At 46.6% G+C, this 13532-nt stretch overlaps 1 protein-coding gene across 1 annotated transcript in view; it reads left to right on the top strand.

The window, feature by feature from the left end:
• The window catches only part of ZBTB40 (zinc finger and BTB domain containing 40), a 94971-nt gene that overhangs the window by 63393 nt on the left and 18046 nt on the right, over positions 1-13532 (top strand). Inside the window, exons 15-20 of the mRNA XM_060141164.1 lie at positions 4729-4893; positions 7474-7688; positions 8913-9075; positions 9779-9865; positions 11090-11316; positions 13117-13307. Coding sequence (XP_059997147.1) covers positions 4729-4893; positions 7474-7688; positions 8913-9075; positions 9779-9865; positions 11090-11316; positions 13117-13307 — 1048 coding nt within the window. The remainder of the gene's footprint in view (positions 1-4728; positions 4894-7473; positions 7689-8912; positions 9076-9778; positions 9866-11089; positions 11317-13116; positions 13308-13532) is intronic.

The following is a 13532-nucleotide window of genomic DNA, read 5'->3' as shown; positions in this document are numbered from 1 at the left end:
GCCCCAGCCCCAGTTCCCCTGCATTATTTTTCTCCCTCTCACTTATCATAGGATCTATCATCTGCGTATTAATTTATTTTGTTTATAGTTAGTCTCCCCCTGTTAGAATACAAGCTCCATGAGGGTAAAGCTCTTAGTCTTTTTTTTTCCTTCCCTCTGATGTATCTGTGGAACTTAGAATAGTACTTAGCAATAGGAGGTCCTCAATAAACATTTACTGAGTGAATGAATTTCTTGAGCATTATTCCAGGCACTAGGGATAGTGTAACTATACACAAGCCCACGGAGCTAACATTCCAGTGGGTAAAACAGACCATATATATATGTGTAATATAAATTCAGATAGTAGTCACTGCAATGAGGAAAAATAAAGCAGAATAAGCAGCAGGGGTGGGGATTGGGAACTATTTATTAATATTTGTATCATCAGAGAGAGCAGAGGAGATTTGAGTAGAAACCTGAACACAATGAGAGACAGAACCAATGGAAGATCTAGGAGAAGAACATCACGAGTGCAGAGCACCCCCTCTCCAAGTGGGAACGAATGAGACTTACCTGTTTGAGGGACCGAAGAAAAGTAGAAGGGGCTAAAGCACAGTAAGTGAGGGAAAAGTGTTGAGAGATAAGGTCAGAGAGGTCACCAAAGGGCAGAACTTGGGACTTCCCTGGTGGCGCAGTGGTTAAGAATCCGCCTGCCAATGCAGGGGACATGGCTTCGAGCCCTGGTCCAGGAAGATCCCACACGCTGCGGGGCAACTAAGCCCGTGTGCCACAACTACTGAGCTTGCGCTCTAGAGCCCGCAAGTCACAACTACTGAAGCCCACGTGCCTAGAGCCCATGCTCTGCAACAAGAGAAGTCATCTGCAACAAGAGACGCCACCGCAATGAGAAGCCCGTGCACCACAATGAAGAGTAGAGGAAGCCGCAACTAGAGGAAGCCCGCGCTCAGCAACAAAGACCCAAAAATAAATAAAAATAAATAAATTTATTTAAAAAAAAAAAGAAACCAAAAGGCCAGATCTTATAGGATCTTCTAAGCCAAGGTAAGGACTTTGGTTTTTATGTGAGGTGTGTTCGTTTCTATTGCTGCTGTAAAAAATTACCAGGAGCAGTGGCTTAAAACATCGCAAATGTATTGTCTCATCACTTTGGAGGTTAAAAATCCAGAATGGGTCTTACGAAGCTGTGTTGGAGGAGTTGTAAAAAAATGTTCAAGTTTGGGGATATGTTGTTGAAAGTGGAAGTGACAGGACTGATAATGGATTAGATGTGGGATATGAGGGAAAGAGAGGAATTAAGGGTGGCTTTGGGGGTTTTGACATGAGCAGCCAGGTAAATGATGCTGCCATTTACTGAAACGGGGGAAACTGGAGTGTGTGTGTGTATTTATAGGTGGGTGGGTTGTGGGGGTGGTGGCGGTGGACTCAGGAACTCTGTTTTGGCATGGTGGTAAATTTGAGCTACTCGGACCTCCAGCTGGACAACTAGGCTGATAGGCAGTGGATATAAGTCTGAAGTTCTAGGGACAGCTGGGAGATAGAGAAGTAAATGTGGGAGCTAGAGAGAATGTGGGAGCTAGCAATGTACAGGTAGAATGTAAGGCTCTGAGATAAGATCATCTAGAAAGTGGAGACAGAGAAGAAGGTCAAAGGCTGAGTCCTGGGCTTCTCAATAATTTCAACTCTTGATTCAAGAAACCCTATTTTTCTTTTTTTTTTTTCCCTGCTGTACTGCTACTTTATTTTTTACATCTTAGAGTATAATTGCTTTACAATATTGTGTTAGTTTCTGCTGTATAACAATGCGAATCAGCTCTACGTATACATATATCCCCATATCCCCTCCCTCTTGCGTCTCCCTCCCTCCCACCCTCCCTTTCCCACCCCTCTAGGTAGTCAGAGAGCACTGAGCTGATCTCCCTATGCTATGTGGCTGCTTCCCACTAGCTAGCTATTTTACATCTGGTAGTGTATATATGTCCATTGCCACTCTCTCACTTCGTCCCAGCTTCCCCTCCCAGCCCCCTGGTGTCCTCAAGTCCATTCTCTACGTCTGTGTCTTTATTCCTGTCCTGCCCCTAGGTTCATCAGAACCATTTTTTTTTTAGATTCCATATATATGTGTTACCATATGGTATTTGTTTTCTCCTTCTGACTTACTTCACTCTGTATGACAGACTCTAGGTCCATCCACCTCACTACAAATAACTCAGTTTTGTTTCTTTTTATGGCTCAGTAATATTCCATTGTATATATGTGCCACATCTTCTTTATCCATTCATCTGTTGATGGAAACTTAGGTTGCTTCCATGTCCTGGCTATTGTAAATAGTGCTGCAATGAACACTGTGGGACATGACTCTTTTTGAACTATGGTTTTCTCAGGGTATATGCCCAATAGTGGGATTGCTGGGGCATATGGTAGTTCTGTTTTTAGTTTTTGAAGGAACCTCCATACTGTTCTCCATAGTGGCTGTATCAATTTACATTCCCACCAACAGTGCAAGAGGGTTTCCTTTTCTCCACAACCTCTCCAGCATTTTTTGTTTGTAGATGTTTTGATGATGGCCATTCTGACTGGTGTGAGGTGATACCTTGTTGCGGTTTTGATTTGCATTTCTTTAATGATTAGTGATGTTGAGCATCCTTGCATGTGTTTGTTGGCAATCTGTATATCTTCTTTGGAGAAATGTCTATTTAGGTCTTCTGCCAGTTTTTGGAGTGGGTTGTTTGTTTTTTTTGATACTGAGCTGCATGAGCTGCTTGTGTATTTGGGAGATTAATCCTTTGTCAGTTGCTTCGTTTGCAAATATTTTCTCCCATTCTGAGGGTTGTCTTTTCATCTTGTTTGTGGTTTCCTTTGCTGTGCAAAAGCTTTGAAGTTTCATTAGGTTCCATTTGTTTATTTTTGTTTTTATTTCCATTACGCTAGAAGGTGGGTCACAAAGGATCTTGCTGTGATTTATGTCATAGAGTGTTCTGCCTATGTTTTCCTCTAAGAGTTTGATAGTTTCTGGCCTTACATTTAGGTCTTTAATCCATTTTGAGCTTATTTTTGTGTATGGTGTTAGGGAGTGATCTAATCTCATACTTTTACATGTAGCTGTCCAGTTTTCCCAGCACCACTTATTGAATAGGCTGTCCTTTCTCCACTGTACATTTCTGCCTCCTTTGTCAAAGATAAGGTGACCATATGTGCATGGGTTTATCTCTGGGCTTTCTATCCTGTTCCATTGATCTATCTTTCTGTTTTTGTGCCAGTACCATACTGTCTTGATAACTGTAGCTTTGTAGTATAGTCTGAAGTCAGGGAGCCTGATTCCTCCAGCTCCGTTTTTCTTTCTCAGGGTTGCTTCGGCTATTCGGGGTATTTTGTGTTTCCATACAAATTGTAAAATTTTTTGTTCTAGTTCTGTGAAAAATGCCATTGGTAGTTTGATAGGGATTGCACTGAATCTGTAGATTGCTTTGGGTAGTATAGTCATTTTCACAATGTTGATTCTTCTATCCAAGAACATGGTACATCTCTCCATCTGTTTGTATCATCTTTGATTTCTTTCATCAGTGTCTTATAGTTTTCTGAATACAGATCTTTTGTCTCCTTAGGTAGGTCTATTCCTAGGTATTTTATTCTCTTTGTTGCAATGGTAAATGGGAGTGTTTCCTTAATTTCTCCTTCAGATTTTTCGTTGTTAGTGTATAGGAATGCAAGAGAATTCTGTGCGTTAATTTTGTATACTTTACCAAGTTCATTGATTAGCTCTAGTAGTTTTCTGGTAGCATCTTCAGGATTCTCTATGTATTGTATCATGTCATCTGCAAACAGTGACAGTTTTACTTCTTTTCCAATTTGGATTCCTTATTTCTTTTTCTTCTCTGATTGCCATGGCTAAAACTTTCAAAACTATGTTGAATAATAGTGGTGAGAGTGGGCACCCTTGTCTTGTTCTGATCTTAGAGGAAATGGTAAGAAACCCTTTTTTTCTTAACAAAATCTTATTCCAAAGTGTAACAATATAAAAAATGAAAATGAGGTGGATTGCCCTAGTTGAAGTCACCCCTAGGATCTGGGCTGTCTGGACCCTCACTTTATTGATTTTCCCATTTCTCTATTAGCCCATAAGGGAGACTGAAGGTACATTTGGTCTAGCATTTTTTTACAAATGCTGATTTTCCAGACTTGCTCTTTACCGGTATTTTCTAATGCTCTCTGGCAGTCTGGTCATTGTATTTTCATTAGTGCATGAGAAAATAGAGGAGCCAAGAGAATCTTTATAGCAAGTCGCTGGCAGAAAGCTGTCATTCTTTTCTGAGTCCATGTCTGTCATTTTTATGTGCAGTTGCATTTCTGCCCTGTATGTTTTTTAAGGGATCCAGGCTCACGTCTTTCTGGGCTCAAGGATATATCTGTTTCCTGGGAATGGAATGAGCTCTTACATACTTGTAGTGGCCAGATTAACAGATGGCTAGTCTTGTGTGATGAGAACTCTGTCCTTATCCCTCAGGGTAGGGAGACACTGATACCCTCCCTGTGTGATCAACTGTGTTTGTGAGGTACCATCTGATAGGATGGCTCAGACCTCTCACCCAGTGTATTACAAATTGCCTCGTGTTTTACTGTCATCTCCCAGATTATATTTCCCTGCTGTGTGCCTTAGAATGTGATTTTGTTTTTATGAATGCCCTAAATGTTTAGTGCTGCCTCTAATAAACTCATGTATATTTCCAGGAAAAATGTATGCGTGCCAGTACTGTGATGCTGTGTTTGCCCAGTCCATTGAGCTGTCCCGCCACGTGAGGACCCACACCGGGGACAAGCCATATGTCTGCAGAGATTGTGGCAAGGGCTTCCGGCAAGCCAATGGCCTCTCCATCCACCTGCACACCTTTCACAGTATGTACTGCGATTGTGGATATTAGGCACTCAGCACCAGGCCTGGCGCTGGGAAGGCACGCAGCAGTCATAACAGAAGTCATCACTCCACCAGAGCTGGGCCCCGTTCAGTGCCTTCCCCTCTCCTATTCTCCTGCAAAAGCCAGAGTCCCTCATTCCTATTTCAAGAAGAATCCCATTTTAACGTGTCATTGTGTGATTCTCTGTCCAGGCTGTTTCCTTGTCTTCCGTTTTAGCCCACCTGGCTCTTTTTGGCTGACAGAGGCCCATTATGTTTGAAGGAAAGGATCTCTATAACAGACAGGCTCGCAGAGCACCAGAATATTTCCATTTGTCCGCTGAGCTTCGTTTTCCTACTCCCACTCTCATCTTATGGTCATAACATGCCTTTCCCCATAGGAGCAGCCTGGACGCTTTCTGAGTTAATGTGTACCACTGTGAGTGGTCCCTAGTCATGTTCCCTTAAAAGCCTTCTGCCCAGCATTCTCTTCCAAATGCCTTGTATTTACCCAGTTAGTAGGGTCTGCCCCCATCTTTGTCCCCTTCTACTAGAACTGATACAGACAAAAACACACTTCCCTTCAACACACACAGGGGACGAAGAGGAGATTTTGTGATTCCTTATCACATCATCAGGAAATCGCCAAGGAGGCATCCGCTGGTCACGTCACATCATCTTCAGCTGCTCTTGTTGTAGTAGTCATGTGATCAGCACAGCCCAGCAGGGTGGTTAAGAGCTTGGGCTCTGAAATCACACGGGCCTGGGCTTGAATCTTGACTACTCTGCCATTTACTTCTTTTAGGCCTTAGACAAATTTCTTTACCTTTTTAAGCCTCTTATGCCCCTTCTGTAAGGTAGAGAAAATAGTAACACTACCACATTGGGCTGTTGTGAGAATAAAAGAGATATCACACGTAAAGCATGAAGCTCCATGCCTGCCACATAGAGAATGCTCAGTAAATGCTAGAGAGTATTGGTGACGAGAGCAGCCTTCTCCAGGGCCACTTGTCACCATAAGAGCCTGCCTTTTTTTTCATGCCATGCACCTTGCATACCCTTCTTCCCTTTTCCCCTCCCTACCTTTGTTTCCCACACACCAGTTTCTAACTGTTGGCAAATACAGTATCTCACAAACATGTGCTTTCTGTCAACACATTCAAGTCTGTTGTCAGCCAGCCAACAAGGCACTTCGCCAGAGCTTGTATGTGCCCAGCATGTGGCTGGGCACTGGGCAATACAGGAAAACATAAAGTGCTGCCCCCCACTCCCCCCAAGGAGTTTACAAGGTTGTCCAGCAAATCCAGTTGCAGTAGACTTCCAGGTGAGTGGGATTTGGCTTGGATCCAGTGCCACAACTTTGAAGTCCTCTCAATCTCTTTAAACGACATTCCGCTTTAGTCTCCTTTTCCCAGTAGCATCACATGAAGTCAGGAAAGGGGAAGACATTATCAATTTTCAGAATAGAGAAGACCCGAAAAACTTTGCCATGACTTGGAGCGGATCACCCAAAGCAGGCCCAGCATCCAGGCCCCTCTCTCATTGACTGTTCCTTGCCTGTTTCATAGGATCACATCATTGCTTACGGAGAATTCCTTCCGAGTATCTTAAAAGATAGTGTGAAACTGAGATCTCAAGAGCTCACGTCCACAGGGATACTAGTTAATGATGCCGAGTGCTGCTGCGTGTCAGAATCCCTGAATTAGCCTGGATCAGCACACACATAAGATTGGCTGATGGGCTGGGCCTTTCTGTGGGCAAAGGATTTTATTATTCAAACGTTTTACTTTCTGTTACCTTCAGAAAAAGACTGAACTTTCCTGCCACAGGGATGGCAAATGTATTCTTCATCAGTGCTAGTTCTTACTTTTGAGGTCCCACTGAGGAGTTGCCTTGTCCAATTCAGCATGCAGCTCAGAGCATGACCTTGGGAGTGAAAGCTGGGATTGTTACCCAGCTCAGCAATATCATACTTGTGCCATTGGGCACTCTCTAAACCTTGATTTTCCTAATCTATAAAATAGGACTGGTAGTAGAACCTACACGTAGGGTTATTGGAAGTTTTAAGTGATTTAATATATGTAGGCACTTAAAACACGCATGTCATATAGCACTTAATAAACATTACTTATGAAAATGTTTTTGTTGTTGAATCTAAAGTGGGGATCAAGGAAGCATTCATCCTCTGCATTGTACTACTGACAAAAAAGGAAATAGTGATGCTTTGGGGAGTGTGTGGGAAATCTCTACAGAGAATTAGAAAACCCCAAAACACCCACTGCAGGTAGGGGAAGAGCAAAGGTGATACTCCCTGGAAAGTAGTAAGATGGAATTTAACTTGTAAGATGAGGAATTGAGGTAAACTCATGCTCAGAGGTGGTTAATCCAGAAGCCTCAGAGGAACCCCACCTCCCAGGATGAAAGTAGGAGGTAGTTAGGTGATGGATGCAGTGATTTCTGGTCCTTCGAGTCTGTCACCCTGCATGACCTCTAAACAGTCTGGCTTCTGGAGCTGCACACAGAAAACCACTTGTCACTGATTGTTGCCTGTGGTGTCTCCCTCCCTCCCCTCATGGAACCAGACATAGAAGATCCATATGACTGCAAGAAGTGCAGGATGAGCTTCCCCACTCTGCAGGATCACCGAAAGCACATCCACGAGGTGCACTCCAAGGAGTACCACCCCTGCCCCACGTGTGGGAAGATCTTCAGCGCCCCTTCGATGCTGGAGCGGCACATGGTGACCCACGTCGGAGGGAAGCCCTTCAGCTGTGGGATCTGCAACAAGGCCTACCAGGTGAGCTCAGCTTCTGCGGGCACCTTTCCCGGGCCCTCATCCACTCTCCCTTTGGTCTCCCTTGGCCCCCGTGTTTGTGGCTTGCAGAACACCTCTTGTCTCCAGGATATGACCATTTGGCCAGTTCTCATGAAGAATGCGGCTGATAGGTTATTCAGATCCTCTGTGGTGACCTGGTCAGAGTGGGGTCAGTGGGGGAGCTTTAATTGGAGCCAAGAGTTCCTGCACGTCTTCTCTTAGATTTCAGCCTCGTCCTGAACTGAATCCTGCATTTTCCCTGGATATTTACATTCTTTAGGACCTGTTGATCCCACGTGTTGAGGGATGTGAGAATGACACTGGGGTGTGTAACACTACCTGGAATTATCTTGTTTAGCACAATTATTGGTGTTTTTTGGAGGATTTTTTAACTCCTGGGGAAGAGCTCTGCTTTTTTACCTTAGAATTTGCTATGTAATTGAAGGGAAACCCCATACAGATCTGAAAAGAAACCACTTCTTTGAGAAACTCTAAGACCACAGAGAAAAGAATGGCCCTCGCTGGCATCTATAGCATTTGGGTACAGAGAGAGAAACCCAGCAGCTAATTTCAGCTCAACAGAAATTGAGAGCTAACTTTGTTCCAAGCCTTGTGCTGTGACGTTAGGGTTACAGAGCTGGGTAAAACCTGGGCTTGGTCTCTAGGAAACCATGGAATTGTACTGAGAGTGTCGCAGCGCTGCTCTGGAACCCGGGAAGAAGGGGGCACTGGCTTACGGAGTAGGGGTAGCACCTGCCCCTCTCCAGCAGGTTTCCCTGCTGCGCCCTGGCCCTCTGACAGGCCGCAAGACAGCTCGGTGGTGAAGCACAGATTCTCCATTCAGAAGGCCAGGGTGTGAATCCTGGTCCTCCTGTTTACTGATCATGTGACCTTGGGCAAGTCACTTCACCCCTCTGTGCCTCAGCTTCCACGTCACTGGAAAGAGCCTAACACCTCCCTCCTAAGCTTGTGAGGAATGGGTTTCTGAAGGCCCCGGCCCTGCCCTGTGGTGACCTCAGTGGATACACAGGTGCCTTGTTCCCATGAGCACCAGCGTCCCCTCGCATGTCAGCACTCACTGTGGTGGGTAAGAGTGTGACTCCAGGTCCATAAGCTTCCCTGGGAGCACTTTTCTCTCATGAGGCTTTGTGAACTCTCCAGCTTGCTGGAACATCCAAGACCTAACATTTGCCACATTCCTTTTAGCAATTGTCTGGTTTGTGGTACCACAATCGGACCCACCACCCTGACGTGTTTGCTGCTCAGAACCATCGATCTTCCAAGTTCTCGTCACTCCAGTGCAGCTCCTGTGACAAAACCTTTCCCAACACCATTGAACACAAGAAGCACATCAAAGCAGAGCACGCAGGTGAATTGGGGTGCCCTGGACTGGGAGTGGGGGCTGAGGAGTGGAAGGGGCTTGGTGACGTAGCATCCTGGGTTCCAGCCCTAAATCCCGACTTCTAGTGCTAGAGTGTGGTGTGCTGCAGTGACACCCTCTTCCTCCCCAGCACACCGGCAGGTGCCACGTCAGTCCATCAGTAACACTAGCTTGAGTAGCAGTAGTTCTTGCAACTGGAGACCTAGAGCAGTGTGACTCCTGCCACCTCGGTGGTGATTGGTCGTGGCACGTGGGAAGGGTGGCACACAGGCCAGGGTGGGAATCCTAACTCTAGCTGTGTGACCTTGGCAAATGACATCTCTTTCTGAACCTGTTTCCTTTTCTTCAGAAAGTCAATTATTCACACCTGTGTTACAGATAAATTGGGGGATAATCACAACAGCTCGCAGTTATGAAGTGTCTCCTGAGTGCACGGCACTGTGCTCAGCACCCACGTGTGTTTTCTCCTTTAATTCTCACAACAACCCTCTTTGCATCCGGGCACTTGGATCCGGATCTGGTGCTCTTTACCACAGATTGCACTAATGTAGCATAGGCATCAGGTTCCTGGCACTTCGTAGATGCTCGCTAAGTGTGAGCCGTCACCCCGCCCTCAGCCCTGTTACTCCCCAGGCTCAGAGAATCTTCCTTTTGTTCTCTCCCACCACTTCTTTCCTCGTGTGCTTCTCAGATATGAAGTTCCATGAATGTGGCCAGTGTAAGGAGCTCTTCCCCACGCCAGCTTTGCTGCAGGTTCACATCAAGTGCCAGCATTCAGGTCAGTGCCCCTTCCAAGATGCTCCTGAGCTGCACTGCCCAGGGATGGGTCTCGTCTCCACCACCCACAGCTGCGCGACCCAGGCTAAGTAGCAGCTAACTTGTGCCTCAGTTTCTTCATCTACAAAACAGGGACGGTTGCAGTACCTACGTCATAGGGGAACCGTGAGAGTTGAATATGTTAATACACAGAAAACACTTAAGGCCTGGCACCAGTAAGCATCTCGTAAGCGTTACCCATGATTATCATTGTTCCTGCTATACCTTATCAAATCTAAAATGCCAGTTCTATAAGAGGCACCATTTTTAATGAACCATTAAGAAAGAAAAACTGCTGCCAGTTAAACTATGCTTTCTTATCACTTAGAGTTTGCAGGTTATCCTAAGTGCTGCTTTGGACTTAATTTGATGTAGATTGTATGCACTCTTGTATGCATACATAAAAAAAGGAAACGTAAGAAATAAGTTGATCAACGTAAGAATTCAGCTTCCCAGAGTAGCTCTCAGTTCAGATTGTTGGCGTGAGTGTTATTCCACGTGGTGTTGCCCTCCACCGTCAAGAGCATTGATGATGGAGAGCACGGTAAGGTGGTTTTGGTCTCTCGAGCATTAGCAAAACTAGTCTTCTGATTCCTGCTTTGGGAATGTAGCTGAACATCCAACCCTTACCTCCTCCCTCTAAACCGTTTGTTTCCTGTGAGTTTAAAACATGCACTGCTCCTGTCTTAGGGCTTTTCTTTCAGGCTATGGACATGCATTCTGCAAGTCTTGATGCTGCCCCTTTAGATGTCCGTGCAAGTGCACTTGTTGACAATTACACCCACCTCCATGGCCTGTAACAGTAGTAAGATGCCATTGATCCCATTTCAGAGACGTTAAAAGGTGCTTCTTAGAATTGACGAAATAAACATTGTCAGCATCATTACAGTTGAATGAATAATGGACTTTGGCAGAGGCAGATTTAGCCTGAATCTGATGCTAATGAAGCTGTGCCTTGGAGCCTTGCACTTGATGGGACCCTTCCAAAGATCTGCCCCTAATCCTGTGTGTGTAATTCTGTATCAGTCTTCCTAGAGAGGGCTCCCCAAATTGTACATGCTCCAGGCCCCACAGGAGCTGAAGAGCTGCCTCTGGACCTGCCTGTGCTCCTCGCCCCCGCTTGCACCTTCCTCTCCCCTCCCTCCTCTCGTTTCCCTCAGTCACTCCCTCTGTCCCCTTCCTCCAGGGTCACAGCCGTTCCGGTGTCTGTACTGTGCAGCCACTTTCCGCTTTCCCGGGGCGCTGCAGCACCACGTCACCACTGAGCACTTCAAGCAGTCGGAGAGCACCTTCCCCTGTGAGCTCTGTGGGGAGCTCTTCACCTCCCAGGCCCAGCTGGACTGTCACTTGGAATCTGAACACCCAAAGGTGACGGGCACTGAAAGCCAAGTGGCCGCCTCACAGATGGTGCAGGTGATTCTGGGGCCATCAGATATGAGGGTGCTGACACGGGGTCCCTGAGGCTTCTCTGGAGGCAGTCCCATCACGACACCTAGCCTTTCTCCCCGGGGCTCTCAAAGGGCCCGGTGAGTGATGCATTCATGACCAAGAGGATCTTGCAGAAGAGTCTCTCTGGACCTCTTACCAAACAGAACAGAAAATTCTAGCCTCCTGGTGACCACATGTGAAATGGCCCCTGAGTAGAGGGAAGCTGGAACAAGAATTTTCAAAAGCAGAATGACATTGGCCTCTCCTCCCAATTCACACACTCCCTCACCTTCTGCAGAACACCATGGGATGTGGTGAGAGTTGCAGGAAACCTTGGAGGAGCGTAGATGAGCTCTTTGTTGAGACCACCTTCAGCTGAAATGCTTTGGTAACTCCTCTGGGCTGGGCACAGGGCACATTTGAACGTCTGGGCTTCTCACCTTTACCTGGGTGTAAAGCCCCCCCTCTTCTGATATTTCAAGGGTACGCTTGCTCCAGCCCCTCTTTGTGTCTCTAGTTCTATTACTGCCTTCCCGTCTTCTCCAGAGAGGGTGGGCAGGAAGGGAAAAGAAACTCCATTCTGTTGATTGACAGTAATTTGTGAATGGACGGGAGAGGAACTGTGAGCTGGCTGGGCCGCCCCCCGTCCTGTCCCTTAGAGCAGCCCCTTATAGCCGTGTTCTTACAGGCCTCTGTGGGGAGCAGAGAGCAAGTCAGGTGGCCAGGCCTCTGGGTGCCAATCCTGCTGCCATTTCAATGAGAACAGCGCTGCTATTATCTTTTTTATATATTAGGATTCTGGGTAAGATGTCCTTTGGGGCGAAAAAAATATTCCATTGCTAAAAGAAAAACAGTTTGAAAACTGCTGTCCTAGATGATTTTTTATTGAACATCACAATTGGTCTCTTCACTCCTACAGCAGAGACATGGCTGAGCTTGGCATCTCCATTTCTGCCCACTCAGGTCTAGTGGAAAGCACTTTCTGCTCTCGGCAGCTCTCAAGATCCAGGGTTGCTGTGCCCTCTGCGGGCGCTCTGTATTGAAAACATCCAGCTGTTCCGAGCTCCATGGCTCAGAAACATCAACTCGGAGGTTCAGGCAAGAACTGGGTGTACTTAACCAGACTAGTTCTCCCTGAGATGGGAAAGTCATCTTTAACAGATGCTGCAGATTTGGAAGGGGTGTGTGTGGCCTGTGGAGGAGAGAAGCCAGTGCCCTCCAGCCTGGTGAGCTGCGTGAGGGAGCTGACGGAAGCCACATTTTGCCTACCCGTTCTTCTTCCTGTAGCCATTAGCTCTGTAGCCACGTAGCCTCCAAGTAAGGCTCTTAGCCTGATCAAGGTCCAGACATGCCACCTTTGGCAGCCCGAGGCTTCTGGTAAACCACTCCCATTTCCGTGGTTCAAGCATGACACGAACCACTTTGATTCAGTAGCATTCCTTTCACACGGCACTTACTTCTGCAGTGTAATCCTCAAGACAGGAAAACCCAGTGTGAGAAACTGAGCCCGCGTTCACTGGTGTGTAATCAGAGTCCAGGCACCCTGAGGTCGCGTACGGAGCTAAATTATAGCAGTTTGGCACAGAGTTACTTAACTTGTTTGCCTGCCTTCTCTTTTGCATCACTGGTGTGTTAGACTTGCCTCTTCCCATTAAGCACATGTAACTGCTCTCCTCTGGTGAAAACATAAATATCATCATTACAGCGTGAGATGAAAACCATGTAAGTTCTGGGGAGCCAACTGTGGACACTGCCCAGAGCAGCCTCACGGTCTTTCCCTTTCAGGTGATCCAAACCCCAGAGCCGGTGGCCCAGACGGAGCAGGTGATCACTTTGGAGGAGACCCAGCTTGCTGGTTCACAGGTGTTTGTGACATTGCCAGATTCGCAGACATCCCAGACCAGCTCTGAGCTTGTGGCAGTGACCGTGGAGGACTTGCTAGACGGTACCGTGACCCTAATCTGTGGGGAGGCCAAGTGAGTGGCTGCTCATCGTGGAGGGTCCTACGTTTGCAATAGAGAGAATGCTCCACACTTGCCTTTTGCCCTTCCTCCCTCGATGTCCTGAGTATTGAGCATCTTAGCTTAGCACCAACCTAAGTGGTCTCACTTGGGAAACGGACAGAAGCATCATGGTTCTCATAAAACCAAGTCTGAGTCATCAACACCAACGCGACCGCCCTCCGTAGCAGGCAGGCCTGT

Source organism: Lagenorhynchus albirostris, chromosome 2 (assembly GCF_949774975.1).
Source record: "Lagenorhynchus albirostris chromosome 2, mLagAlb1.1, whole genome shotgun sequence".
Classification (NCBI taxonomy): Eukaryota; Metazoa; Chordata; class Mammalia; order Artiodactyla; family Delphinidae; genus Lagenorhynchus; species Lagenorhynchus albirostris.
The sequence above is the reverse complement of the archived record's forward strand: the minus strand, read 5'-3'. Positions and strand labels throughout refer to the sequence as shown.